General features: G+C 42.1%; 1 protein-coding gene across 1 annotated transcript; it reads right to left on the bottom strand.

Annotated features, from left to right (window-relative positions):
* Positions 1–27,619, bottom strand: LOC138851163 (protein eyes shut-like). Its single transcript, XM_070079916.1, has 6 exons — positions 26,990–27,619; positions 20,974–21,040; positions 20,411–20,572; positions 4,831–4,982; positions 4,175–4,326; positions 1–125 (listed from the first exon to the last, which is right to left on the bottom strand). The coding sequence occupies exons 1-6, from the start codon at positions 27,106–27,108 to the stop codon at positions 1–3; spliced, it is 777 nt and encodes a 258-aa protein (XP_069936017.1). The 5' UTR covers positions 27,109–27,619.
* Between the last annotated feature and the right edge of the window lie 93 nt (positions 27,620–27,712).

The following is a 27,712-nucleotide window of genomic DNA, read 5'->3' on the forward strand; positions in this document are numbered from 1 at the left end:
TCAGTAAGAATGTTGCACAGACCTGAGAGCCACAGTGTGAGCCACATCGAAGTAAAGACGGTAAGCAGAGTAGGAGCTGTAGCCTTCCACTGTACCGAAGTATGAGGGCCTCTCTACCACACGTTCTGCAACAACACTAGCAATGTTGGTTACGTTCTGCAACAACACTGGTTACTTTCTGCAACAACACTAGCAGTATTGGTTACGTTCTGCAACAACACTGGTTACTTTCTGCAACAACATTAGCAATGTTGGTTACGTTCTGCAACAACACTGGTTACTTTCTGCAACAACACTAGCAATGTTGGTTACGTTGTTGGGAGGGTTCGTGGAGATGTGATGGTTGGAGTTAAACACACTTGTTGGATGGTAACACTTATATTAGCGGAGTGTGAGAGGGAGAGGCTCAGACTGCCTGTGTTGCCTGCTCGTAGACCTAAGTGCGGAGTGAGGACGAGGCCAGGAGCACAGCACTCACATGCGGCATCACGTGACGTCACACAAGCTAGTCACTGAGCCTATCAAGGGCTCAACTATGTAAAACATATGGATGGTACTGTGATAGATAACATATACATATACAGGGGATCAGCAACTATGCTGACACCTCGGTCATGTTATGTATGTCATCTTGACATGCAATACTATGCTATGGGCTGAACAGGCAGGTGGCTCTGGGCTGATTCTATACAATAGCAAAGACATATGTAACTTAGAACTAATGGGTAGTATTGTAACGGGTGGTATAATAATACATTACGAATTATAAGAACAAATCATAGTATAAAAAGAATGGAACTGATCGATCGATCTGTATTCATGCACTCTACGGATTCTGAGGAAGAATATATATGTATTTACAAAGGTGAAAGTAATTAACAGCAAAGACAGATCTGGCGCGCAGTAAGTATCGTAACAGTAGCTATCGTAGCAGCAACTATCGTAGCAGTAACTATCGAAGCGGTAACTATCGTAGCAGTAACTATCGTAGCAGTAACTATCGTAGCAGTAACTATCCCTGCAGTAACTATCGTAACAATAACTATCGTAGCGATAACTATCCCTGCAGTAACTATCGTAACAGTAACTATCGTAGCGGTAACTATCGTAGCAGTAACTATCCTACCAGTAACTATCGTAGCAGTAACTGTCGTAGCAGTAACTGTCATAGTAGTAACTGTCGTAGCAGTAACTATCGTAGCGGTAACTATCGTAGCAGTAACTATCGTAGCAGTAACTATCGTAGCAGTAACTATCCCTGCAGTAACTATCGTAACAGTAACTATCGTAGCGGTAACTATCCCTGCAGTAACTATCGCAACAGTAACTATCGTAGCGGTAACTATCGTAGCAGTAACTATCCTACCAGTAACTATCGTAGCAGTAACTGTCGTAGCAGTAACTGTCATAGTAGTAACTGTCGTAGCAGTAACTATCGTAGCGGTAACTATCGTAGCAGTAACTATCCTAGAAGTAACTATCGTACCGGTAACTATCGTAGCAGTAACTATCGTAGCAGTAACTATCGTAGCGGTAACTATCGCAGCGGTAACTATCGTAGCGGTAACTATCGTAGCGGTAACTATCGTAGCAGTAACTATCGCAGCAGTAACTATCGTAGCAGTAACTATCGTAGCAGTAACTATCGTAGCAGTAAGTATCGTAGCAGCAACTATCGTAGCAGTAACTATCGTAGCAGTAACTATCGTAGCAGTAACTATCGTAGCAGCCACTATCGTAGCAGTAACTATCGTAGCAGTAACTATCGTAGCAGTAACTATCGTAGCGGTAACGTAGCAGTAACTATCGTAGCGGTAACTATCGTAGCAGTAACTATCCTAGCAGTAACTATCGTAGCAGCAACTATCGTAGCAGTAACTATCGTAGCAGCAACTATCGTAGCAGTAACTATCGTAGCAGTAACTATCGTAGCGGTAACTATCGTAGCAGTAACTATCGTAGCAGTAACTATCGTAGCAGCAACTATCGTAGCAGTAACTATCGTAGCAGCAACTATCGTAGCGGTAACTATCGTAGCAGTAACTATCGTAGCAGTAACTATCGTAGCAGTAACTATCCCTGCAGTAACTATCGTAACAATAACTATCGTAGCGATAACTATCCCTGCAGTAACTATCGTAACAGTAACTATCGTAGCGGTAACTATCGTAGCAGTAACTATCCTAGCAGTAACTATCGTAGCAGTAACTGTCGTAGCAGTAACTGTCATAGTAGTAACTGTCGTAGCAGTAACTATCGTAGCGGTAACTATCGTAGCAGTAACTATCCTAGAAGTAACTATCGTACCGGTAACTATCGTAGCAGTAACTATCGTAGCAGTAACTATCGTAGCGGTAACTATCGTAGCGGTAACTATCGTAGCAGTAACTATCGCAGCAGTAACTATCGTAGCAGTAAGTATCGTAGCAGCAACTATCGTAGCAGTAACTATCGTAGCAGTAACTATCGTAGCAGCAGCTATCGTAGCAGTAACTATCGTAGCAGTAACTATCGTAGCAGCAACTATCGTAGCAACAACTATCGTAGCAGCAACTATCGTAGCAGTAAGTATCGTAGCAGTAACTATCGTAGCAGTAACTATCGTAGCAGTAACTCTCGTAGCAGTAACTATCGTAGCGGTAACGTAGCAGTAACTATCGTAGCAGTAACTATCGTAGCGGTAACTATCGTAGCAGTAACTATCCTAGCAGTAACTATCGTAGCAGTAACTATCGTAGCAGTAACTATCGTAGCAGTAACTATTGTAGCAGTAACTATCGTAGCAGTAACTATCGTAGCAGTAACTATCGTAGCAGCAACTATAGTAGCAGCAACTATCGTAGCAGTAACTATCGTAGCAGCAACTATAGTAGCAGTAACTATCGTAGCAGTAACTATCGTAGCAGTAACTATCGTAGCAGTAACTATCGTAGCAGCAACTATCGTAGCAGTAACTATCGTAGCAGCAACTATCGTAGCAGTAACTATCGTAGCAGTAACTATCGTAGCAACAACTATCGTAGCAGTAACTATCGTAGCAGTAACTATCGTAGCAGTAACTATCGTAGCAGTAACTATCGTAGCGGTAACTATCGTAGCAGTAACTATCGTAGCAGTAACTATCGTAGCGGTAACTATCGTAGCAGTAACTATCCTAGCAGTAACTATCGTAGCAGCAACTATCGTAGCAGTAACTATCGTAGCAGCAACTATCGTAGCAGTAACTATCCCTGCAGTAACTATCGTAGCAGTAACTATTGTAGCAGCAACTATCGTAGCAGTAACTATCGTAGCAATAACTATCGTAGCAGCAACTATCGTAGCAGTAACTATCACTGCAGTAACTATCGTAGCAGTAACTATCGTAGCAGTAACTATCGTAGCGGTAACTATCGTAGCAGTAACTATCCCTGCAGTAACTATCGTAGCAGTAGCTATCGTAGCAGTAACTATCGTAGCAGTAACTATCCCTGCAGTACCTATCCCTGCAGTAACTATCGTAGCAGTAACTATCGTAGCAGTAACTATAGTAGCAGCAACTATCGTAGCAGTAACTATCGTAGCAGTAACTATTGTAGCAGGAACTATCGTAGCAGTAACTATCGTAGCAATAACTATCGTAGCAGTAACTATCGTAGCAGTAACTATCGTACCAGTAACTATTGTAGTAGTAACTATCGTAGCAGCAACTATCGTAGCAGCAACTATCGTAGCAGTAAGTATCGTAGCAGTAACTATCGTAGCAGTAACTATCGTAGCAGCAACTATCGTAGCAGGAACTATCGTAGCAGTAACTATCGTAGCAGGAACTATCGTAGCAGTAACTATCGTAGCAGTAACTATCGTAGCAGGAACTATCGTAGCAGTAACTATCGTAGCAGTAACTATCGTAGCAGTAACTATCGTAGCAGTAACTATTGTAGCAGGAACTATCGTAGCAGTAACTATCGTAGCAGTAACTATCGTAGCAGTAACTATCGTAGCAGTAACTATCGTAGCAGTAACTATTGTAGCAGTAACTATCGTAGCAGTAACTATCGTAGCAGTAACTATTGTAGCAGGAACTATCGTAGCAGTAACTATCGTAGCAGTAACTATCGTAGCAGTAACTATCGTAGCAGTAACTATCGTAGCAGTAACTATCGCAGCAGTAACTATCGTAGCAGTAACTCACCCAGTTCGCAGTAGAGTCCGTGACGGTGGGTGGGACAGAGACAGAGTGGGTGTGAGTGGTGGGTAGGAATACATAGGCCACTCTGGCATGGACCGCCCACGCCCCCACGCCCACCAGTACACTGGTGTTGCTCACATAACTCACCCTGGTACCTGCAACACCACTCTGCAATATTTTCAAGTTGCAAATGGTATAAAATATCATTGGGTATATTTACTGATGAAACATTTCGCCCACACACTAGCCTTCTTCTGTCAAATAGTAATTGAGCAGTAAAAATGAAATAGAGATGATGTAATCAGTCCCTCAACCTTGAAGACTTTTTCTCTAAAGTTGATGGATTAATTACATTATCTTCATTTCACTGCTACAGCTGCTGCCTCTGTATTTGACTGAAGAAGCCTGCTGTGTAGGCGAAAAGTTTCAACATTTAAGGTCCTTTTTCTATCTTTACTTTTTTTATATATATTTTGATTAATTTTTTCTGTTGTGTATTTTTAATAGTTTGTGTCTTCAGGAAACATTTATTACCTTAAGGGAAGTAAAACGTAAGAAATTCTGACGTCTTTTGAGATTAATTTGGTGGGTAATTTACATATATGTTGCTGTGTATGTTAATATATGTAACTGTATTTATGTGTACCTGGTAAACTTACCCTGGTGGACAGCGGCAGGACCAGAGGGCAGGACCAGGCACACAGGAACCACCGTTGTAGCAGGAACCAGCAGGACACAGCGACGAACCACACTCCTCCACACGTTCTCCTGATACACTGGACACCCAGGCGTCCACCTCACGACCATTCACCTACAATGAATATACTAAATGGTTATAAGCATGACCATAATTTTTAAAGGGGTGGATCGGGAAGCCAGAGGAAGATGACCGAAGGCTCCAACGACGGGTCGTGATATTACTAAGACCCGCGTCAGGACACACTTGTCCTGTGTCCTAACCTACCATGAGGGAACACTGTACACTACCTGCTGGCAACGTCCCTGAAGACATAGCTAGAATCTGTCTTAGGATAATTAGTTCTTACTAAGAAATGGCTACTTGATAGGAAAATGGCTAGAAAACTAGAACAAGGATTATTTGATATTCCAAGTGATGATAGAAACTGTTATGATTTTTTAACCAGATGGGAAATTCACCTAATAGGGATTGATCTATCTGACAGCCATTAATTTTCTTTCATGTGTACATTCAAACCATAAAATGTCAAGTGTTTGTGTACAACAAATGTCTTCTTCAGAAGTGGACGGGACTGAAGCACAGACTGACCTTGATGGCTTAAAGACAGCAAGACACTTCAGTACTGGGTGTTAGTGGACCCCTGCTTTATTGTACCTCACAACTACAAACACCTCTCACTCAGTATAAAGACCTCACACTCAGTATAAAGACCTCTCACTCAGTATAAAGACCTCTCACTCAGTACAAAGACCTCTCACTCAGTATAAAGACCTCTCACTCAGTATAAAGACCTCTCACTCAGTACAAAGACCTCTCACTCAGTATAAAGACCTCTCACTCAGTATAAAGACCTCTCACTCAGTATAAAGACCTCTCACTCAGTATAAAGACCTCTCACTCAGTATAAAGACCTCTCACTCAGTATAAAGACCTCTCACTCAGTATAAAGACCTATCACTCAGTATAAAGACCTCTCACTCAGTACAAAGACCTCTCACTCAGTATAAAGACCTCTCACTCAGTATAAAGACCTCTCACTCAGTATAAAGACCTCTCACTCGGTACAAAGACCTCTCACTCAGTATAAAGACCTCTCACTCAGTACAAAGACCTCTCACTCAGTATAAAGACCTCTCACTCAGTACAAAGACCTCTCACTCGGTACAAAGACCTCTCACTCAGTATAAAGACCTCTCACTCAGTACAAAGACCTCTCACTCGGTACAAAGACCTCTCACTCAGTATAAAGACCTCTCACTCAATATAAAGACCTCTCAGTATAAAGACCTCTCACTCAGTATAAAGACCTCTCACTCAGTATAAAGACCTCTCACTCAGTACAAACACCTCTCACTCAGTATAAAGACCTCTCACTCAGTATAAAGACCTCTCACTCAGTATAAAGACCTCTCACTCAGTATAAAGACCTCTCACTCAGTACAAAGACCTCTCAGTACAAAGACCTCTCACTCAGTACAAAGACCTCTCACTCAGTACAAAGACCTCTCAGTACAAAGACCTCTCACTCAGTACAAAGACCTCTCAGTACAAAGACCTCTCACTCAGTATAAAGACCTCTCACTCAGTATAAAGACCTCTCACTCAGTACAAAGACCTCTCAGTACAAAGACCTCTCACTCAGTATAAAGACCTCTCACTCAGTATAAAGACCTCTCACTCAGTACAAAGACCTCTCAGTACAAAGACCTCTCACTCAGTATAAAGATCTCTCACTCAGTATAAAGACCTCTCACTCAGTATAAAGACCTCTCACTCAGTACAAAGACCTCTCACTCAGTACAAAGACCTCTCACTCAGTATAAAGACCTCTCACTCAGTACAAAGACCTCTCACTCAGTATAAAGACCTCTCACTCAGTATAAAGACCTATCACTCAGTACAAACACCTCTCACTCAGTATAAAGACCTCTCACTCAGTATAAAGACCTCTCACTCAGTATAAAGACCTCTCACTCAGTATAAAGACCTATCACTCAGTACAAACACCTCTCACTCAGTATAAAGACCTCTCACTCAGTATAAAGACCTCTCACTCAGTACAAACACCTCTCACTCAGTATAAAGACCTCTCACTCAGTACAAAGACCTCTCAGTACAAAGACCTCTCACTCAGTATAAAGACCTCTCACTCAGTATAAAGACCTCTCACTCAGTATAAAGACCTATCACTCAGTACAAACACCTCTCACTCAGTATAAAGACCTCTCACTCAGTATAAAGACCTATCACTCAGTACAAACACCTCTCACTCAGTATAAAGACCTCTCACTCAGTACAAAGACCTCTCACTCAGTATAAAGACCTCTCACTCAGTATAAAGACCTCTCACTCAGTATAAAGAACTCTCAGTACAAAGACCTCTCACTCAGTACAAAGACCTCTCACTCAGTATAAAGACCTCTCACTCAGTATAAAGACCTCCCAGTACAAAGACCTCTCACTCAGTACAAAGACCTCTCACTCAGTATAAAGACCTCTCACTCAGTATAAAGACCTCTCACTCAGTATAAAGACCTCTCACTCAGTATAAAGACCTCCCACTCAGTATAAAGACCTCTCGCTCAGTACAAAGACCTCTCACTCAGTATAAAGACATCTCACTCAGTATAAAGACCTCTCACTCAGTATAAAGACCTCTCACTCAGTATAAAGACCTCTCACTCAGTATAAAGACCTCTCACTCAGTATAAAGACCTCTCACTCAGTACAAAAGACCTCCCAGTACAAAGACCTCTCACTCAGTACAAAGACCTCTCACTCAGTATAAAGACCTCTCACTCAGTATAAAGACCTCTCACTCAGTATAAAGACCTCTCACTCAGTACAAAGACCTCTCACTCAGTATAAAGACCTCTCACTCAGTATAAAGACCTCTCACTCAGTATAAAGACCTCTCACTCAGTACAAAGACCTCTCACTCAGTATAAAGACCTCTCACTCAGTACAAAAACCTCTCACTCAGTATAAAGACTTCTCACTAAGTACAAAGACCTCTCACTCAGTATAAAGACCTCTCACTCAGTACAAAGACCTCTCACTCAGAATAAAGACCTCTCACTCAGTATAAAGACCTCTCACTCAGAATAAAGACCTCTCACTCAGTACAAAGACCTCTCACTCAATATAAAGACCTCTCACTCAGTATAAAGACCTCTCACTCAGTATAAAGACCTCTCACTCAGTATAAAGACCTCTCACTCAGTATAAAGACCTCTCACTCAGTACAAAGACCTCTCACTCAGTATAAAGACCTCTCACTCAATATAAAGACCTCTCACTCAGTATAAAGACCTCTCACTCAGTATAAAGACCTCTCACTCAGTACAAAGACCTCTCACTCGGTACAAAGACCTCTCACTCAGTATAAAGACCTCTCACTCAGTATAAAGACCTCTCACTCAGTATAAAGACCTCTCACTCAGTATAAAGACCTCTCACTCAGTATAAAGACCTCTCACTCAGTATAAAGACCTCTCACTCAGTACAAAGACCTCTCACTCAGTATAAAGACCTCACACTCAGTACAAAGACCTCTCACTCAGTACAAAGACCTCTCACTCGGTACAAAGACCTCTCACTCAGTATAAAAACCTCTCACTCAGTATAAAGACCTCTCACTCAGTATAAAGACCTCTCACTCAGTATAAAGACCTCTCACTCAGTACAAAGACCTCTCACTCAGTACAAAGACCTCTCACTCAGTACAAAGACCTCTCACTCAGTACAAAGACCTCTCACTCAGTACAAAGACCTCTCACTCAGTATAAAGACCTCCCAGTACAAAGGCCTCTCACTCAGTACATAGACCTCTCACTCGGTACAAAGACCTCTCACTCAGAATAAAGACCTCTCACTCAGTATAAAGACCTCCCAGTACAAAGACCTCTCACTCATTACAAAGACCTCTCACTCGGTACAAAGACCTCTCACTCAGTATAAAGACCTCTCACTCAGTATAAAGACCTCTCAGTACAAAGACTTCTCACTCGGTACAAAGACCTCTCACTCAGTATAAAGACCTCTCACTCAGTATAAAGACCTCTCAGTACAAAGACCTCTCACTCAGTACAAAGACCTCTCACTCAGTATAAAGACCTCTCACTCAGTATAAAGACCTCTCACTCAGTATAAAGACCTCTCACTCAGTATAAAGACCTCTCACTCAGTATAAAGACCTCTCACTCAGTATAAAGACCTCTCACTCAGAATAAAGACGTCTCACCCAGTATAAAGACCTGTAACTCAGTATAAAGACCTCTCACTCAGAATAAAGACCTCTCACTCAGTATAAAGACCTCTCACTCAGTATAAAGACCTCTCACTCAGTATAAAGACCTCTCACTCAGAATAAAGACCTCTCACTCAGTATAAAGACCTGTCACTCAGTATAAAGACATCTCACTCAGAATAAAGACCTCTCACTCAGTATAAAGACCTCTCACTCAGTATAAAGACCTCTCACTCAGTATAAAGACCTCTCACTCAGTATAAAGACCTCTCACTCAGAATAAAGACCTCTCACTCAGTATAAAGACCTCTCACTCAGTATAAAGACCTCTCTCTCAGTATAAAGACCTCTCACTCAGTATAAAGACCTCTCACTCAGAATAAAGACCTCTCACTCAGTATAAAGACCTCTCACTCAGTATAAAGACCTCTCACTCAGTATAAAGACCTCTCACTCAGAATAAAGACCTCTCACTCAGAATAAAGACCACTCACTCAGTATAAAGACCTCTCACTCAGTATAAAGACCTCTCACCCAGTATAAAGACCTCTCACTCAGTATAAAGACCTCTCACTCAGTATAAAGACATCTCACTCAGTACAAAGACCTCTCACTCAGAATAAAGACCTCTCACTCAGTATAAAGACCTCTCACTCAGTATAAAGACCTCTTACTCAGTATAAAGACCTCTCACTCAGTATAAAGACCTCTCAGAATAAAGACCTCTCACCCAGAATAAAGACCTCTCACTCAGTATAAAGACCTCTTACTCAGAATAAAGACCTCTCACTCAGTATAAAGACCTCTCACTCAGTACAAAGACCTCTCACTCAGTATAAAGACCTCTCACTCAGTATAAAGACCTCTCACTCAGAATAAAGACCTCTCACTCAGTATAAAGACCTCTCACTCAGTACAAAGACCTCTCACTCAGTATAAAGACCTCTCACTCAGTATAAAGACCTCTCACTCAGAATAAAGACCTCTCACTCAGTATAAAGACCTCTCACTCAGTATAAAGACCTCTCTCTCAGTATAAAGACCTCTCACTCAGTATAAAGACCTCTCACTCAGTATAAAGACCTCTCACTCAGTATAAAGACCTCTCACTCAGTACAAAGACCTCTCACTCAGTATAAAGACCTCTCACTCAGTATAAAGACCTCTCCCTCATGACAAAGACCTCTCACTGTATAAAGACCTCTCACTCAGTATAAAGACCTCTCTCTCAGTATAAAGACCTCTCACTCAGTATAAAGACCTCTCACTCAGTATAAAGACCTCTCACTCAGTATAAAGACCTCTCACTCAGTATAAAGACCTCTCACTCAGTATAAAGACCTCTCACTCAGTATAAAGACCTCTCACTCAGTATAAAGACCTCTCACTCAGTATAAAGACCTCTCACTCAGTATAAAGACCTCTCACTCAGTACAAAGACCTCTCACTCAGTATAAAGACCTCTCACTCAGTATAAAGACCTCTCACTCAGTATAAAGACCTCTCACTCAGTATAAAGACCTCTCACTCAGTATAAAGACCTCTCACTCAGTATAAAGACCTCTCACTCAGTATAAAGACCTCTCACTCAGAATAAAGACCTCTCACTCAGTATAAAGACCTCTCACTCAGTATAAAGACCTCTCTCTCAGTATAAAGACCTCTCACTCAGTATAAAGACCTCTCACTCAGTACAAAGACCTCTCACTCAGAATAAAGACCTCTCACTCAGTATAAAGACCTCTCACTCAGTATAAAGACCTCTTACTCAGTATAAAGACCTCTCACTCAGTATAAAGACCTCTCACTCAGTATAAAGACCTCTTACTCAGTATAAAGACCTCTCACTCAGTATAAAGACCTCTCACTCAGAATAAAGACCTCTCACTCAGTATAAAGACCTCTCACTCAGTACAAAGACCTCTCACTCAGTATAAAGACCTCTCACTCAGTATAAAGACCTCTCTCTCAGTATAAAGACCTCTCACTCAGTATAAAGACCTCTCACTCAGAATAAAGACCTCTTACTCAGAATAAAGACCTCTCACTCAATATAAAGACCTCTCACTCAGAATAAAGACCTCTCACTCAGTATAAAGACCTCTCACTCAGAATAAAGACCTCTCACTCAGTATAAAGACCTCTCACTCAGTATAAAGACCTCTCACTCAGTATAAAGACCTCTCACTCAGTACAAACACCTCTCACTCAGTACAAACACCTCTCACTCAGTACAAAGACCTCTCACTCAGTATAAAGACCTCTCACTCAGAATAAAGACCTCTCATTCAGTATAAAGACCTCTCATTCAGTATAAAGACCTCTCATTCAGTATAAAGACCTCTCACTCAGTATAAAGACCTCTCACTCAGTACAAAGACCTCTCACTCAGTATAAAGACCTCTCACTCAGAATAAAGACCTCTCATTCAGTATAAAGACCTCTCATTCAGTATAAAGACCTCTCACTCAGTATAAAGACCTCTCACTCAGAATAAAGACCTCTCATTCAGTATAAAGACCTCTCATTCAGTATAAAGACCTCTCACTCAGTATAAAGACCTCTCACTCAGTATAAAGACCTCTCAAACCATTAAGTCAGACTACAAGACGCTGGCACTGCTGGACTATGAACTGTCACTGCTGGACTTAGAACTGTCACTGCTGGACTATGAACTGTCACTGCTGGACTAAGAACTGCCACTGCTGGACTGAGAACTGTCACTGCTGGACTAAAAACTGTCACTGCTGGACTATGAACTGTCACTACTGGACTAAGAACTGTCACTGCTGGACTAAGAACTGTCACTGCTGGACTAAGGACTGTCACTGCTGGACTAAGGACTGTCACTGCTGGAGGAAGAACTGTCACTGCTGGACTAAGAACTGTCACTGCTGGACTAAGGACTGTCACTGCTGGAGGAAGAACTGTCACTGCTGGATTAAGAACTGTCACTGTTGGATTAAGGACTGTCACTGCTGGACTAAGAACTGTCACTGCTGGACTAAGAACTGTCACTGCTGGACTAAGGACTGTCACTGCTGGACTAAGAACTGTCACTGCTGGACTAAGAACTGTCACTGCTGGACTAAGAACTGTCACTGCTGGACTAAGAACTGTCACTGCTGGACTAAGAACTGTCACTGCTGGACTAAGAACTGTCACTGCTGGACTAAGAACTGTCACTGCTGGACTAAGGACTGTCACTGCTGGACTAAGAAGTGTCACTGCTGGACTAAGAACTGTCACTGCTGGACTAAGGACTGTCACTGCTGGACTAAGAACTGTCACTGCTAGACTAAGAACTTTCACTGCTGAACTAAGAACTGTCACTGCTGGACTAAGAACTGTCACTGCTGGACTAAGAACTGTCACTGCTGGACTAAGGACTGTCACTGCTGGACTAAGAACTTTCACTGCTGGACTAAGAACTGTCACTGCTGGGCTAAGAACTGTCACTGCTGGACTAAGAACTTTCACTGCTGGGCTAAGAACTGTCACTGCTGGGCTAAGAACTGTCACTGCTGGACTAAGAACTGTCACTGCTGGACTAAGAACTGCCACTGCTGGACTAAGAATTGTCACTGCTGGACTAAGGACTGTCACTGCTAGACTAAGGACTGTCACTGCTGGACTAAGAACTGTCACTGCTGGACTAAGAACTGTCACTGCTGGACTAAGAACTGTCACTGCTGGACTAAGAACTGTCACTGCTGGACTAAGGACTGTCACTGCTGGACTAAGAACTGCCACTGCTGGACTAAGAACTGTCACTGCTGGACTAAGAACTGTCACTGTTGGACTAAGAACTGTCACTGCTGGACTAACTGCTGGACTGTCACTGCTGGACTAAGAACTGTCACTGCTGGACTAAGAACTGTCACTGCTGGACTAAGAACTGTCACTGCTGGACTAAGAACTGTCACTGCTGGACTAAGAACTGTCACTGCTGGACTAAGAACTGTCACTGCTGGACTATGAACTGTCACTGCTGGACTAAGAACTGTCACTGCTGGACTAAGAACTGTCACTGCTGGACTAAGAACTGTCACTGCTGGACTAAGGACTGTCACTGCTGGACTAAGAACTGCCACTGCTGGACTAAGAACTGTCACTGCTGGACTAAGAACTGTCACTGCTGGACTAAGAACTGCCACTGCTGGACTAAGAACTGTCACTGCTGGACTAAGAACTGCCACTGCTGGACTAAGAACTGTCACTGCTGGACTAAGAACTGTCACTGCTGGACTAAGAACTGTCACTGCTGGGCTAAGAACTGTCACTGCTGGACTAAGAACTGTCACTGCTGGACTAAGAACTGCCACTGCTGGACTAAGAATTGTCACTGCTGGACTAAGGACTGTCACTGCTAGACTAAGGACTGTCACTGCTGGACTAAGAACTGTCACTGCTGGACTAAGAACTGTCACTGCTGGACAAAGAACTGTCACTGCTGGACTAAGAACTGTCACTGATGGACTAAGAACTGTCCCTGCTGGACTATGAACTGTCACTACTGGACTAAGAACTGTCACTGCTGGACTAGGAACTGTCACTGCTGGACTAAGAACTGTCACTGCTGGACTAAGAACTGTCACTGCTGGACTAAGAACTGTCACTGCTGGACTAAGGACTGTCACTGCTGGAGGAAGAACTGTCACTGCTGGACTAAGTACTGTCACTGCTGGACTAAGAACTGTCACTGCTGGACGAAGGACTGTCACTGCTGGAGGAAGAACTGTCACTGCTGGATTAAGAACTGTCACTGTTGGACTAAGGACTGTCACTGATGGACTAAGAACTGTCACTGCTGGACTAAGAACTGTCACTGCTGGACTAAGGACTGTCACTGCTTGACTAAGAACTGTCACTGCTGGACTAAGAACTGTCACTGCTGGACTAAGAACTGTCACTGCTGGACTAAGGACTGTCACTGCTGGACTAAGAACTGTCACTGCTGGACTAAGAACTGTCACTGCTGGACTAAGGACTGTCACTGCTGGACTAAGAACTGTCACTGCTGGACTAAGAACTGTCACTGCTGGACTAAGAACTGTCACTGCTGGACTAAGAACTGTCACTGCTGGACTATGAACTGTCACTGCTGGACTATGAACTGTCACTGCTGGACTAAGAACTGTCACTGCTGGACTAAGAACTGTCACTGCTGGACTAAGAACTGTCACTGCTGGATTATGAACTGTCACTGCTGGACTATGAACTGTCACTGCTAGACTAAGAACTGTCACTGCTGGACTAAGAACTGTCACTGCTGGATTATGAACTGTCACTGCTGGACTATGAACTGTCACTGCTGGACTAAGAACTGTCACTGCTGGACTAAGAACTGTCACTGCTGGATTATGAACTGTCACTGCTGGACTATGAACTGTCACTGCTGGACTAAGAACTGTCACTGCTGGACTAAGCTTTTGCAGTTTAGTTTGTGTGGGGTTGTCAGACACATGAAATAGAAGCGTAGATCAATTAGACACTTGTGCACCACTTGAGTGACGTCACTCTCGAAACGTTTCGCCAACCAGTAGCTTCATCAGTCCTATGCAGAGATGAATAGTGAAGGTCAGGCTGAGTAGTAGTAGTGGTAGCTGCAGTAGTAGTAATATTAGTGGTAGCAGCAGTAGTAATAATAGTGGTAGTATTAGTAGTAGCGGTAGTAGCAATAGTGAAATTAGTAGTAGTAGTAATAATAATACTTGTAGTAGTAACAGTGGTAGCACTGGCAGTATTAATAGTGGAAGCGCTAGTAGTAGTAATAGTGGTAGCACTAGTAGTAGTAATAGTGGTAGCACTAGTAGTAGTAATAGTGGTAGCACTAGTAGTAGTAATAGTGGTAGCACTAGTAATAGTAATAGTGGTAGCACTAGTAGTAGTAATAGTGGTAGCACTAGTAGTAGTAATAGTGGTAGCACTAGTAATAGTAATAGTGGTAGCACTAGTAGTAGTAATAGTGGTAGCACTAGTAGTAGTAATAGTGGTAGCACTAGTAGTAGTAATAGTGGTAGCACTAGTAGTAGTAATAGTGGTAGCACTAGTAGTAGTAATAGTGGTAGCACTAGTAGTAGTAATAGTGGTAGCACTAGTAGTAGTAATAGTGGTAGCACTAGTAATAGTAATAGTGGTAGCACTAGTAGTAGTAATAGTGGTAGCACTAGTAATAGTAATAGTGGTAGCACTAGTAGTAGTAATAGTGGTAGCACTAGTAGTAGTAATAGTGGTAGCACTAGTAGTAATAGTAATAGTGGTAGCACTAGTAATAGTAATAGTGGTAGCACTAGTAGTAGTAATAGTGGTAGCACTAGTAGTAGTAATAATGGTAGCACTAGTAGTAGTAATAGTGGTAGCACTAGTAATAGTAGTAGTGGTAGCACTAGTAGTAATAGTGGTAGCACTAGTAGTAGTAATAGTGGTAGCACTAGTAATAATAGAGGTAGCACTAGTAGTAGTAATAGTGGTAGCACTAGTAGCACTAGTAGTAGTAATAGTAGCACTAGTAATAGGTAGCACTAGTAGTAGTAATAGTAGCACTAGTAATAGTAGTGGTAGCACTAGTAGTAGTAATAGTGGTAGCACTAGTAGTAGTAATAGTGGTAGCACTAGTAGTAGTAATAGTGGTAGCACTAGTAGTAGTAATAGTGGTAGCACTAGTAGTAGTAATAGTGGTAGCACTAGTAGTAGTAATAGTGGTAGCACTAGTAGTAGTAATAGTGGTAGCACTAGTAATAGTAATAGTGGTAGCACTAGTAGTAGTAATAGTGGTAGCACTAGTAGTAGTAATAGTGGTAGCACTAGTAGTAGTAATAGTGGTAGCACTAGTAGTAGTAATAGTGGTAGCACTAGTAGTAGTAATAGTGGTAGCACTAGTAGTAGTAATAGTGGTAGCATAGTGGTAGCACTAGTAAGTAATAGTACTAGTAGTAGTAGTAGTAGTAATAGTGGTAGGACTAGTAGTAGTAATAGTGGTAGCACTAGTAGTAGTAATAGTGGTAGCACTAGTAGTAGTAATAGTGGTAGCACTAGTAGTAGTAATAGTGGTAGCACTAGTAGTAGTAATAGTGGTAGCACTAGTAGTAGTAATAGTGGTAGCACTAGTAGTAGTAATAGTGGTAGCACTAGTAGTAGTAATAGTGGTAGCACTAGTAGTAGTAATAGTGGTAGCACTAGTAGTAGTAATAGTGGTAGCACTAGTAGTAGTAATAGTGGTAGCACTAGTAGTAGTAATAGTGGTAGCACTAGTAGTAGTAATAGTGGTAGCACTAGTAGTAGTAATAGTGGTAGCACTAGTAGTAGTAATAGTGGTAGCACTAGTAGTAGTAATAGTGGTAGCACTAGTAGTAGTAATAGTGGTAGCACTAGTAGTAGTAAGAGTGGTAGCACTCGGAGTAGTAATAGTGGTAGCACTAGTAGTAGTAATATAGTAATAGTAGCTAGTAGTAGTAATAGTGGTAGCACTAGTAGTAGTAATAGTGGTAGTAGTAGTAGTAGTAATAGTGGTAGTAGTAGTAGTAGTAATAGTGGTAGCACTAGTAGTAGTAATAGTGGTAGCACTAGTAGTAGTAATAGTGGTAGCACTAGTAGTAGTAATAGTGGTAGCACTAGTAGTAGTAATAGTGGTAGCACTAGTAGTAGTAATAGTGGTAGCACTAGTAGTAGTAATAGTGGTAGCACTAGTAGTAGTAATAGTGGTAGCACTAGTAGTAGTAATAGTGGTAGTAGTAGTAGTAGTAGTAATAGTGGTAGCACTAGTAGTAGTAATAGTGGTAGCACTAGTAATAGTAATAGTGGTAGCACTAGTAGTAGTAATAGTGGTAGCACTAGTAGTAGTAATAGTGGTAGCACTAATAGCACTAGTAGTAGTAATAGTGGTAGCACTAGTAGTAGTAATAGTGGTAGCACTAGTAGTAGTAATAGTGGTAGCACTAGTAGTAGTAATAGTGGTAGCACTAGTAGTAGTAATAGTGGTAGCACTAGTAGTAGTAATAGTGGTAGCACTAGTAGTAATAGTGGTAGCACTAGTAATAGTAATAGTGGTAGCACTAGTAGTAGTAATAGTGGTAGCACTAGTAGTAGTAATAGTGGTAGCACTAGTAGTAGTAATAGTGGTAGCACTAGTAGTAGTAATAGTGGTAGCACTAGTAGTAGTAATAGTGGTAGCACTAGTAGTAGTAATAGTGGTAGCACTAGTAGTAGTAATAGTGGTAGCACTAGTAGTAGTAATAGTGGTAGCACTAGTAGTAGTAATAGTGGTAGCACTAGTAGTAGTAATAGTGGTAGCACTAGTAGTAGTAATAGTGGTAGTAGTAGTAGTAGTAGTAATAGTGGTAGTAGTAGTAGTAGTAATAGTGGTAGCACTAGTAGTAGTAATAGTGGTAGCACTAGTAGTAGTAATAGTGGTAGCACTAGTAATAGTAATAGTGGTAGCACTAGTAGTAGTAATAGTGGTAGCACTAGTAGTAGTAATAGTGGTAGCACTAGTAGTAGTAATAGTGGTAGCACTAGTAGTAGTAGTAATAGTGGTAGCACTAGTAGTAGTAATAGTGGTAGCACTAGTAGTAGTAATAGTGGTAGCACTAGTAGTAGTAATAGTGGTAGCACTAGTAATAGTAATAGTGGTAGCACTAGTAGTAGTAATAGTGGTAGCACTAGTAGTAGTAATAGTAGCACTAGTAGTAATAGTGGTAGCACTAGTAGTAGTGATAGTGGTAGCACTAGTAGTAGTAATAGTGGTAGCACTAGTAGTAGTAATAGTGGTAGCACTAGTAATAGTGGTAGCACTAGTAGTAGTAATAGTGGTAGCACTAGTAGTAGTAATAGTGGTAGCACTAGTAGTAATAGAGGTAGCACTAGTAGTAGTAATAGTGGTAGCACTAGTAGTAGAAATAGTGGTAGCACTAGTAATAGTAGTAGCACTAGTAGTAGTAATAGTGGTAGCACTAGTAATAGTAATAGTGGGAGCACTAGTAGTAATAGTGGTAGCACTAGTAGTAGTAATAGTGGTAGCACTAGTAGTAGTAATAGTGGTAGCACTAGTAGTAGTAGTAATAGTGGTAGCACTAGTAGTAGTAATAGTGGTAGCACTAGTAGTAGTAATAGTGGTAGCACTAGTAGTAGTAATAGTGGTAGCACTAGTAGTAGTAATAGTGGTAGCACTAGTAGTAGTAATAGTGGTAGCACTAGTAGTAGTAATAGTGGTAGCACTAGTAGTAGTAATAGTGGTAGCACTAGTAGTAGTAATAGTGGTAGCACTAGTAGTAGTAATAGTGGTAGCACTAGTAGTAATAGTGGTAGCACTAGTAGTAGTAATAGTGGTAGCACTAGTAGTAGTAATAGTGGTAGCACTAGTAGTAGTAATAGTGGTAGCACTAGTAGTAGTAATAGTGGTAGCACTAGTAGTAGTAATAGTGGTAGCACTAGTAGTAGTAATAGTGGTAGCACTAGTAGTAGTAATAGTGGTAGCACTAGTAGTAGTAATAGTGGTAGCACTAGTAGTAGTAATAGTGGTAGCACTAGTAGTAGTAATAGTGGTAGCACTAGTAGTAGTAATAGTGGTAGCACTAGTAGTAGTAATAGTGGTAGCACTAGTAGTAGTAATAGTGGTAGCACTAGTAGTAGTAATAGTGTTAGCACTAGTAGTAGTAATAGTGGTAGCACTAGTAGTAGTAATAGTGGTAGCACTAGTAGTAGTAATAGTGGTAGCACTAGTAGTAGTAATAGTGGTAGCACTAGTAGTAGTAATAGTGGTAGCACTAGTAGTAGTAATAGTGGTAGCACTAGTAGTAGTAATAGTGGTAGCACTAGTAGTAGTAATAGTGGTAGCACTAGTAGTAGTAATAGTGGTAGCACTAGTAGTAGTAATAGTGGTAGCACTAGTAGTAGTAATAGTGGTAGCACTAGTAGTAGTAATAGTGGTAGGACTAGTAGTAGTAATAGTGGTAGCACTAGTAGTAGTAATAGTGGTAGCACTAGTAGTAGTAATAGTGGTAGCACTAGTAGTAGTAATAGTGGTAGCACTAGTAGTAGTAATAGTGGTAGCACTAGTAGTAGTAATAGTGGTAGCACTAGTAATAGTAATAGTGGTAGCACTAGTAGTAGTAATAGTGGTAGCACTAGTAGTAGTAATAGTGGTAGCACTAGTAGTAGTAATAGTGGTAGCACTAGTAGTAGTAATAGTGGTAGCACTAGTAATAGTGGTAGTAATAGTAATAGTGGTAGCACTAGTAGTAGTAATAGTGGTAGCACTAGTAGTAGTAATAGTGGTAGCACTAGTAGTAGTAATAGTGGTAGCACTAGTAGTAGTAATAGTGGTAGTAGTAGTAGTAATAGTGGTAGCACTAGTAGTAGTAATAGTGGTAGCACTAGTAGTAGTAATAGTGGTAGTAGTAGTAGTAGTAATAGTGGTAGCACTAGTAGTAGTAATAGTGGTAGCACTAGTAGTAGTAATAGTGGTAGTAGTAGTAGTAGTAATAGTGGTAGTAGTAGTAGTAGTAATAGTGGTAGCACTAGTAGTAGTAATAGTGGTAGTAGTAGTAGTAGTAGTAATAGTGGTAGCACTAGTAGTAGTAATAGTGGTAGCACTAGTAGTAGTAATAGTGGTAGCACTAGTAGTAGTAATAGTGGTAGCACTAGTAGTAGTAATAGTGGTAGCACTAGTAGTAGTAATAGTGGTAGTAGTAGTAATAGTGGTAGCACTAGTAGTAGTAATAGTGGTAGCACTAGTAATAGTAATAGTGGTAGCACTAGTAGTAGCAATAGTGGTAGCACTAGTAGTAGTAATAGTGGTAGCACTAGTAGTAGTAATAGTGGTAGCACTAGTAGTAATAATAGTGTTAGCACTAGTAGTAGTAATAGTGGTAGCACTAGTAGTAGTAATAGTGGTAGCAATAGTAGTAGTAATAGTGGTAGCACTAGTAATAGTAATAGTGGTAGCACTAGTAGTAGTAATAGTGGTAGCACTAGTAGTAGTAATAGTGGTAGCACTAGTAGTAGTAATAGTGGTAGCACTAGTAGTAGTAATAGTGGTAGCACTAGTAGTAGTAATAGTGGTAGCACTAGTAGTAGTAATAGTGGTAGTAGTAGTAGTAGTAATAGTGGTAGCACTAGTAGTAGTAATAGTGGTAGTAGTAGTAGTAGTAGTAATAGTGGTAGTAGTAGTAGCAGATTAAAATAAATAAAACACTCTCCTAAAAACCCTAATGAACTTATATTTCCAAAATAATGGTGAGTGCGTCTCTGTAGTAAATATAAGTGAGGAAGGTTGCAAGGCGAGACTGACCTCGAGCAAGGAGACACAGCCCTTGAGCCTGGGCAGGAAGCCAGCCTTGACCACCATCGGGGAGGAGTAAGAAGAGGGCAAACCCCCGAGGTAGAGGAGTCCCAATATCACCCGTGGACTGGAAGATCGCTGCTCGCTGTAGATAGGTGCTGTTCCGTTCACCTGATGGTGCAACTGCTTGATAATATACTGAGGTGTGTAATATATATGTGTACAAACATCGCGAACTAGCGATACAAGATGCGTTGCCATCAACGCATCATCAGGAGCTTGCAGTGTTGTAGAAAAGAGGAGGAGGTCCAAGAAGATACAATCACAAGGAGTGCCTTTGTAAAGGCACTCCTTGTGATTAGTTGATTAATTGAAAATCTTAGGTTTGAGTGTGATTAATGACGATAAAATGGATGCATTGTTGGTAACTACTGTCAATACTGGTCTCTGAGAGCCACTATCTCTAACACGAGAACTGTGAGCACTCATCTGAAGGAAGCAGAAAGAGAGAGAGAGAGAGAGACAGAGAGAGATAGAGAGAGAGAGAGAGAGAGAGAGAGAGCCTGACTCACCTGCATGGAGGCGCTACACATGCCGGGGCCCCAGGGAGCGTCCAGTCTGTATGGTGTCCACCACATTCTGGAGGAACACAGTGTTATAAGTTGCGAGGAAAGTAACACAGGGTGGAGGGATGGCAGAGACAGAGGGAAGGAAAGAAGGAGGGAGGAAGGGAAGGAGATGAGACAGAAATTGAGGAAAACGTACCTGGAGTATACCTGGAGAGAGTTCCGGGGGTCAACGCCCCCGCTGCCCGGTCTGTGACCAGGCCGCATTGTGGATCAGGGCCTGATCAACCAGGCTGTTACTGCTGGCTGCACGCAATCCAACGTACGAGCCACAGCCCGGCTGGTCAGGTACCGACTTTAGGTGCTTGTCCAGTGCCAGCTTGAAAACAGCCAGGGGTCTATTGGTAATCCCCCTTATGTATGCTGGGAGGCAGTTGAACAGTCTTGGGCCCCTGACACTTATTGTGTTGTCTCTTAACGTGCTAGTGACGCCCCTGCTTTTCACTAGGGGAATGTTGCATCGTCTGCCGAGTCTTTTGCTTTCATAGGGAGTGATTTTCGTGTGCAAGTTTGGTACTAATGCCTCTAGGGTTTTCCAAGTGTATGTAAACATGTATCTCTCCCGCCTGCGTTCTAGGGAGTACAGGTTTAGGAACTTCAACCGTTCCCAGTAATTGAGTAATTTTCTGTCACTAATTTCACCTGCCTTGAAAGGTGCTGTTAGAGTGCAGCAATATTCCAGCCTAGATAGAACAAGTGACCTGAAGAGTGTCATCATGGGCTTGGCATCCCTGGTTTTGAAGGTTCTCATTATCCATCCTGTCATTTTTCTAGCAGATGCGATTGATACAATGTTATGGTCCTTGAAGGTGAGATCCTCCGACATGATCACTCCCAGGTCTTTGACATTAGTTTTTCGCTCTATTGTGTGGTTGGAATTTGTTTTATACTCTGATGAAGTTTTAATTTCCTCACGTTTACCATATCGGAGTAATTGAAATTTCTCATTATTGAACTTCATAATGTTTTCTGCAGCCCAATTAAAGATTTGGTTGATGTCCGCCTGAAGTCTTGCAGTGTCTTCAATGGAGGACACTGTCATGCAGATTCGGGTGTCATCTGCAAAGGAAGACACTGTGGCTTATATCCCTGTCTATGTCCAATATGAGGATGAGGAACAAGATGGGAGCGAGTACTGTGCCTCTGTCTTTTTACCGTAGCTGCCTCGGACTTTACTTTGTTGACTACTACTCTTTGTGTTCTATTTGTTAGGAAATTATAGATCCATCTACGAAATTTTCCTGTTATTTCTTTATCACGCATTTTGTGCGCTATTACGCCATGGTCACACTTGTCAAAGGCTTTTTGCAAAGTCTGTGTATATTACATACGCATTCTGTTTGTCTTTTAGAGCATTCAGGACCTTGTCGTAGTGATCCAGTAGTTGGAACAGACAGGAGTGACCTGCTCTAAACCCATGTTGCCCTGGGTTGTGTAACTGATGGGTATCTAGATGGGTGGCGATCTTGCTTCTTAGAACCCTTTCAAAGATTTTTATATGGGACGTTAGCGCTATCGGTCTGTAGTTCTTTGCTATTGCTTTACTGCCACCTTTGTGGAGTGGGACTATGTCTGTTGTTTATAGTGTGTGTGTGGGATGACCCCTGTGTACATGCTCCCTCTCCATAAAATGATAAAGGCACATGACAGGGACTTTTTGCAATTCTTGATGAACACGGAGTTCCACGAGTCTGGACCTGGGGCAGAGTGCATGGGCATGTCACTTATCGCCTTTTCAAAGTCATTTGGCGTCAGGATAATATCAGATAGGTGTGTGTCTACCAAATTCTGAGTCTCGCTCATAAAAAACTCATTTAGGTCTTCGACTCTCAGTCAGGTTAACGGCTCGCTAAAAACTGAGTCATACTGGGACTTGAGTAGCTCACTTATATCCTTGCTGTCATCTGTGTAGGACCCATCCCGTTTAAGTAGGGGCTCAATACTGGATGTTGTTCTCGACTTTGATTTGGCTTAAGAAAAAAATTACTTTGGGTTTCTTTCAATTTTATGGCTTTTAGTTCTTCCTGTGTTTCTTGACTCCTGTAAGATTCCTTTAGCTTTAGTTCGATGTTTACTATATCTCTGACCAGTGTCTCCCTACGTATTGCTGATATATTGGCCTCTTGTAGCCGCTCTGTTATTCTTTGCCTTCGCCTGCATAGGGAGCACCTTTCTCTTTCTAATTTACATCTTCTCCTTTTTCTTAAAGGAATATGCCTTGAGCATACCACAAGTGCCACAGAGTTAATTTATTCTAGACATAGGTTAGGATCCGTGTTGCTTAATCTATCTTCCCAGTTTATATCATTTACGACCTGGTTTACATGGTCCCACCTTATGTTTTTGTTATTGAAGTTGAATTTGGTGAAGGCTCCTTCCTGAGTGATCATATTTGGGGCTCCCCGCATACATGTCTGGACCTCTATTATGTTGTGATCTGAGTTTTAGATGTGATGACATTTAGTATCAGATCATCATTGTTAGTGAAGATGAGGTCCAGCGTATTCTCCAATCTTGTTGGCTCTTATTATTTGGTGGTTTAAGGTGAATTTGGTGCAGAGATTTAAAAGCCTGTGTGTGTGCGAGTTCTCATCTGAACTACCTGCTGGTGTTATCGCTGCTACAACATTATTTGCTATATTCCTCCATTTTAGGTTTAAATCCCCCAGGAGCAAGATGCTGGGGGCAGGAGCTGGAAGATTTTCCAGACAGTGGTCAGTTTTGACAAAGAGAAGACAAGGATTCTGCTCTTGACTCTCGCCCAGGCAGGTCATAGCAGCTCTCCTTACTCTGTCTTCCTACGATCCCCGTTGGGGAGGGGAACCTTTACCAGCGTCGTCTTCGCCTTGACTTACACGATGAGCTACGCAAATCGTGTAAAGATCAAACCAACAAACGGTACCGTTGATGATTCAACGAAGATTGCTCTTGCAACTATTGTTCAAGGAGCACTGCAAGTAAAATTCAACACCATATTGTCACTGAAAGAAGCATTCATTGTTGTGTGTCACGATGATGCTGAAGCAGAGAAGTTACTCACTACAGAAGCCACCACAACTCTTACTGCTCAAGGGTTTACTGTTACATCATCTCCTGCCCTCAGGGCAAGGAAATCAGTATTCCTTAAAAAACTTGACAAGATTCTGACTTCTCAATCAACTGCTGAACTGAAGTCATCCATCGAGACGCAAAATACTTGGGCTACTGTTGACAGCATTACAAAAATCCCAAATGCAACGTCCATGATCAAGGTCACCTTCACCGACGTGAACATGGCTGTCACTGCTCTGAACGAAGGTCTTGCTGTCTACTACTACTATATCAGTCCTACCTACATTGAAGCAGAGAGATACCACTACATTCAACATTGCTGGAACTGTTATTCATACCATCACACCACCAAAGCATGTCCAGCAAAAGACAAGAAGTTCTGCACTACATGTGGTAGTGAGGGACACACCTTCAGTTCCTGCACCGCTGCTGCTCCAACACAACCAGCGTGCTTAAACTGCAAGAGTAATGATCACCATACACTGGCAGCAAAATGTCCTACAAGAAAGGATATTATGAAGAAAACACAAGATGCAGCAAAGAAAAAACCTACAAGCAACACTCCAACGTATGCAGCAATTGCAAAGATACAAGCAAACACTACAAAATTACTTCAAGCATCTACTCAGCCCGCCTCCACCATCATCACTCCTCCAACATGTGACGTAACCAAGATCCACTACTGCTTACTATACGCTCACATGCAGAACATGGCTGTACCTGGATCATTTAACTCTACCATCAACGAGTTATCTGCATTAAATAACATGCCTTCATTTACATTTCCAGCATCTCCACCTTCTGAAGAAATTCTCAAATTCACCAAAAACTTAATCGCCAACTCTTCTGCAGAAGTTCCATCAACACCACCAACTAGTGACGTCAGTCCAACAACGACCAATGAGAAGCCTCCACCGTCACCACCTCTCACTGAATCCAACCAATCAGAAGCCTTACCACCAGAAACATCTTCTAATTCGTCTACTGAAGTTGAAAACGAAGCAACACCACCTTCCTCTACTCCACCACCGCCTTCTCTACTTAGCTCACGTCGATTACCTGGAACACCATGCTTTAAACACAAAGGGCTCGTATTCTACACCACGAGGCTGTACCCTGCAAGCATGACTCGCCTAGAACTCATCCAACATCTCCAAGACAACACTGTATCGTACCAAAGCGAAGAAAGACCATTCCCTACCTACAACCAGATACTCCACCAACTCCAAACCAACGAATACTACTACAGCTCTCCCATAAGTGTGATACAACTCTCTCGAAAACAATATACCGCACTGATAAACGGTATAAGACCATAACCAACTCATCCTGCTTGCTGCCTTCTGACACTCCCAGCTCCTGCCGCTGCCTTCGCCATCCTCTCCTAGTGAGCCAAGCAATGACATCAGTCAAGCCTCTCTATCTACGTCTCCAGTACTTTTGTACCACATGTCCCAAAGTGGTTGGGCCATTTGCCTTGATTCCTCCTCTTCCCCTCCTCCCCATCCTTTTCCAGTTATTTCCATCCTTCCTTATCCTTCTTCCTTCCCATCTTACGACAGCTCTCGTCGTCCTCGAAGAAGAAGAAGAAGAAGAAGAAGAAGGAGGTCAGTTTTCAAAAGCTGTTCCTGGAAGTGTTGGGACGTTGTATCCTGAGGCTTGTAAACTACTACAATGACCAGGTTTTGGTTCTCTATCTTTACTGGTGAAACTTCAACTATATCATTTAAGGCATTTAGCAGTTCTGAGCAAATAAATGACTCTGTGACGTACAGACCAAACCCTTCCCCTCCATTTTGCCTGTTCACTCTGTCACATCTGTATATTTTGTAACCCAGGATCCATATTTCGTTGTCCAAGTGATCCTTTATGTGGGTCTCTGTGAAAGCCGCGAACATTGCATTTGCCTCTGCAAGCAGTCCACGGATGAAAGGTATTTTGTTGTTCGTTGCTGGCTTTAGATCCTGTATATTTGCAAAGATGAATGTCGTCTGATTGGTGGTATTGGTGGTATGGGGGAGGGGGGTCTTTTTTTCCTGGCACTAATATCTTTTTTTTTTTAGTGGAGGCCATCGACTGTGATTCCACTTCAGAAATGATTGGTGTTGGTGTACGATTTCTCTCATTTCCTGCCAGCTTTTTTTCCTTCCTGGCGCTAAAAAGCCCTCTCTCTCTGGAGTGGCTGTGGCTACCCAGGTTGTCCCATGATATGGATGTTCTGTGTCTTCTTGTACCCGTTAGGTGGTGTACCTGACAGCATGAGTTATAGCATTGTCTTTCCTGAACTGAAGAGTGACACATCTGAGGGTGGAAAAGCTGACAGGAAGGAAGGTTGCCTTCTGCTGTTGTCGTACGGGCACGACATTTCAGACTGTCGGACTACAGTTGAATATTATAAATACTTTAGAATTTAATTTTAACTTCCATATTTGTTTGGAAACTATACACATAAGACAAATTTTACGCGTATGATAAAGCTGAAACTAAACACATATGACAAACTAAACACACATGACGAAGGATAACTAAAGTGCAATGAACACTTGTCAGTGTTCAGTAATAACTGATTCATATGGAGACAGAAACCCAGAAGATTAATTGATCTTTATATTTCAAGTCCCTTCTGGGAACCTTTTCAGCAGATCTGCTGAAGAGGATCCCAGAAGGGGATCGAAATATACAGATCACGCACTCTCCCGAGTTTGTGTCTTCATGTGGGTTATTATTGAGCACATATGACAAACTTTACACATATGACACTGAACGCTGGAGAGACGTGACACTCCTGTTAGATAAGGACGAGGAGTTGCCTTATTGTCTTAGATAACACAAACGGAGATTACGCTTATATTTGACACACGTATACAAACACTTCTTCCGTCTCATACCCTGCGACCTAGCCAAGACCTACCTGACGGAGACGTCAGTCTGGTAGTTCCTGGAGAGCTTGTCGTTGCCCTGAAGGAAAGAAACAGTCTGCAGTCCGCAGGAGAAGACGAACTGCAGTAGAGAGTTCCTGAGGAGCAGCATGAAGAAGGCATCGTTGGGGCCCTCGCTGTACGCCACCAGACCGTTGGGATCCTGAGAGGTGAACTGCACGTACACCTGAGGACAAGACGCGGCCACCTCTGTTATCACCTCACCTGTACTTCACAACATTGACTGGTGGTAGAATGATGGGATTACAAAGTAGAGCTTAGAGGGACTGATGGTAGAATGATGAGATCACAACCTTGGGCTTAGACTCTACAGGGTAACGGAGCTCAGTACGTACCACCTGAACACATGATGTAGTCTCTCCTCTGCCCCCCTCAACCCTTTTGGATGCTGGACTATGCATATTCCCATCCCCTCCCTCACTTCTTCTCACCTGGACGCCCCGACGGAGCGACATGTTGCCGACATCGACGCCCAGATAGGAGGCCCCGATGAAGTAAGGTTTGTTGATGTAAAAGTAGACTTGGCAGGAGGCGCCACGGTAGTTGAAGAGACACACACACTGTGGGTGAGAAAGTTGCTTCCTAACTGCCACATCATAGCGCATTCCGCACTCTGGTCAACATATTTTTTTTATACAAGCATACACACACACACATACGCCCATACAGCCATGCACATGACCGTAAATGCATAC

Source organism: Cherax quadricarinatus, unplaced genomic scaffold (assembly GCF_038502225.1).
Source record: "Cherax quadricarinatus isolate ZL_2023a unplaced genomic scaffold, ASM3850222v1 Contig43, whole genome shotgun sequence".
NCBI lineage: Eukaryota > Metazoa > Arthropoda > Malacostraca > Decapoda > Parastacidae > Cherax > Cherax quadricarinatus.

Bases quoted from the DNA above. Each gene is read 5' to 3' on its own strand.
- LOC138851163 (XM_070079916.1), bottom strand. From the start codon at position 27,108: ATGCTGCTCCTCAGGAACTCTCTACTGCAGTTCGTCTTCTCCTGCGGA. The intron at 20,573-20,973 runs GTGAGTCAGGCT...TTGCACCATCAG, and splicing joins TGTGTAGCGCCTCCATGCAG to GTGAACGGAACAGCACCTAT. The intron at 4,327-4,830 runs GTAAGTTTACCA...GTGGTGTTGCAG, and splicing joins TCCTGCCGCTGTCCACCAGG to GTACCAGGGTGAGTTATGTG.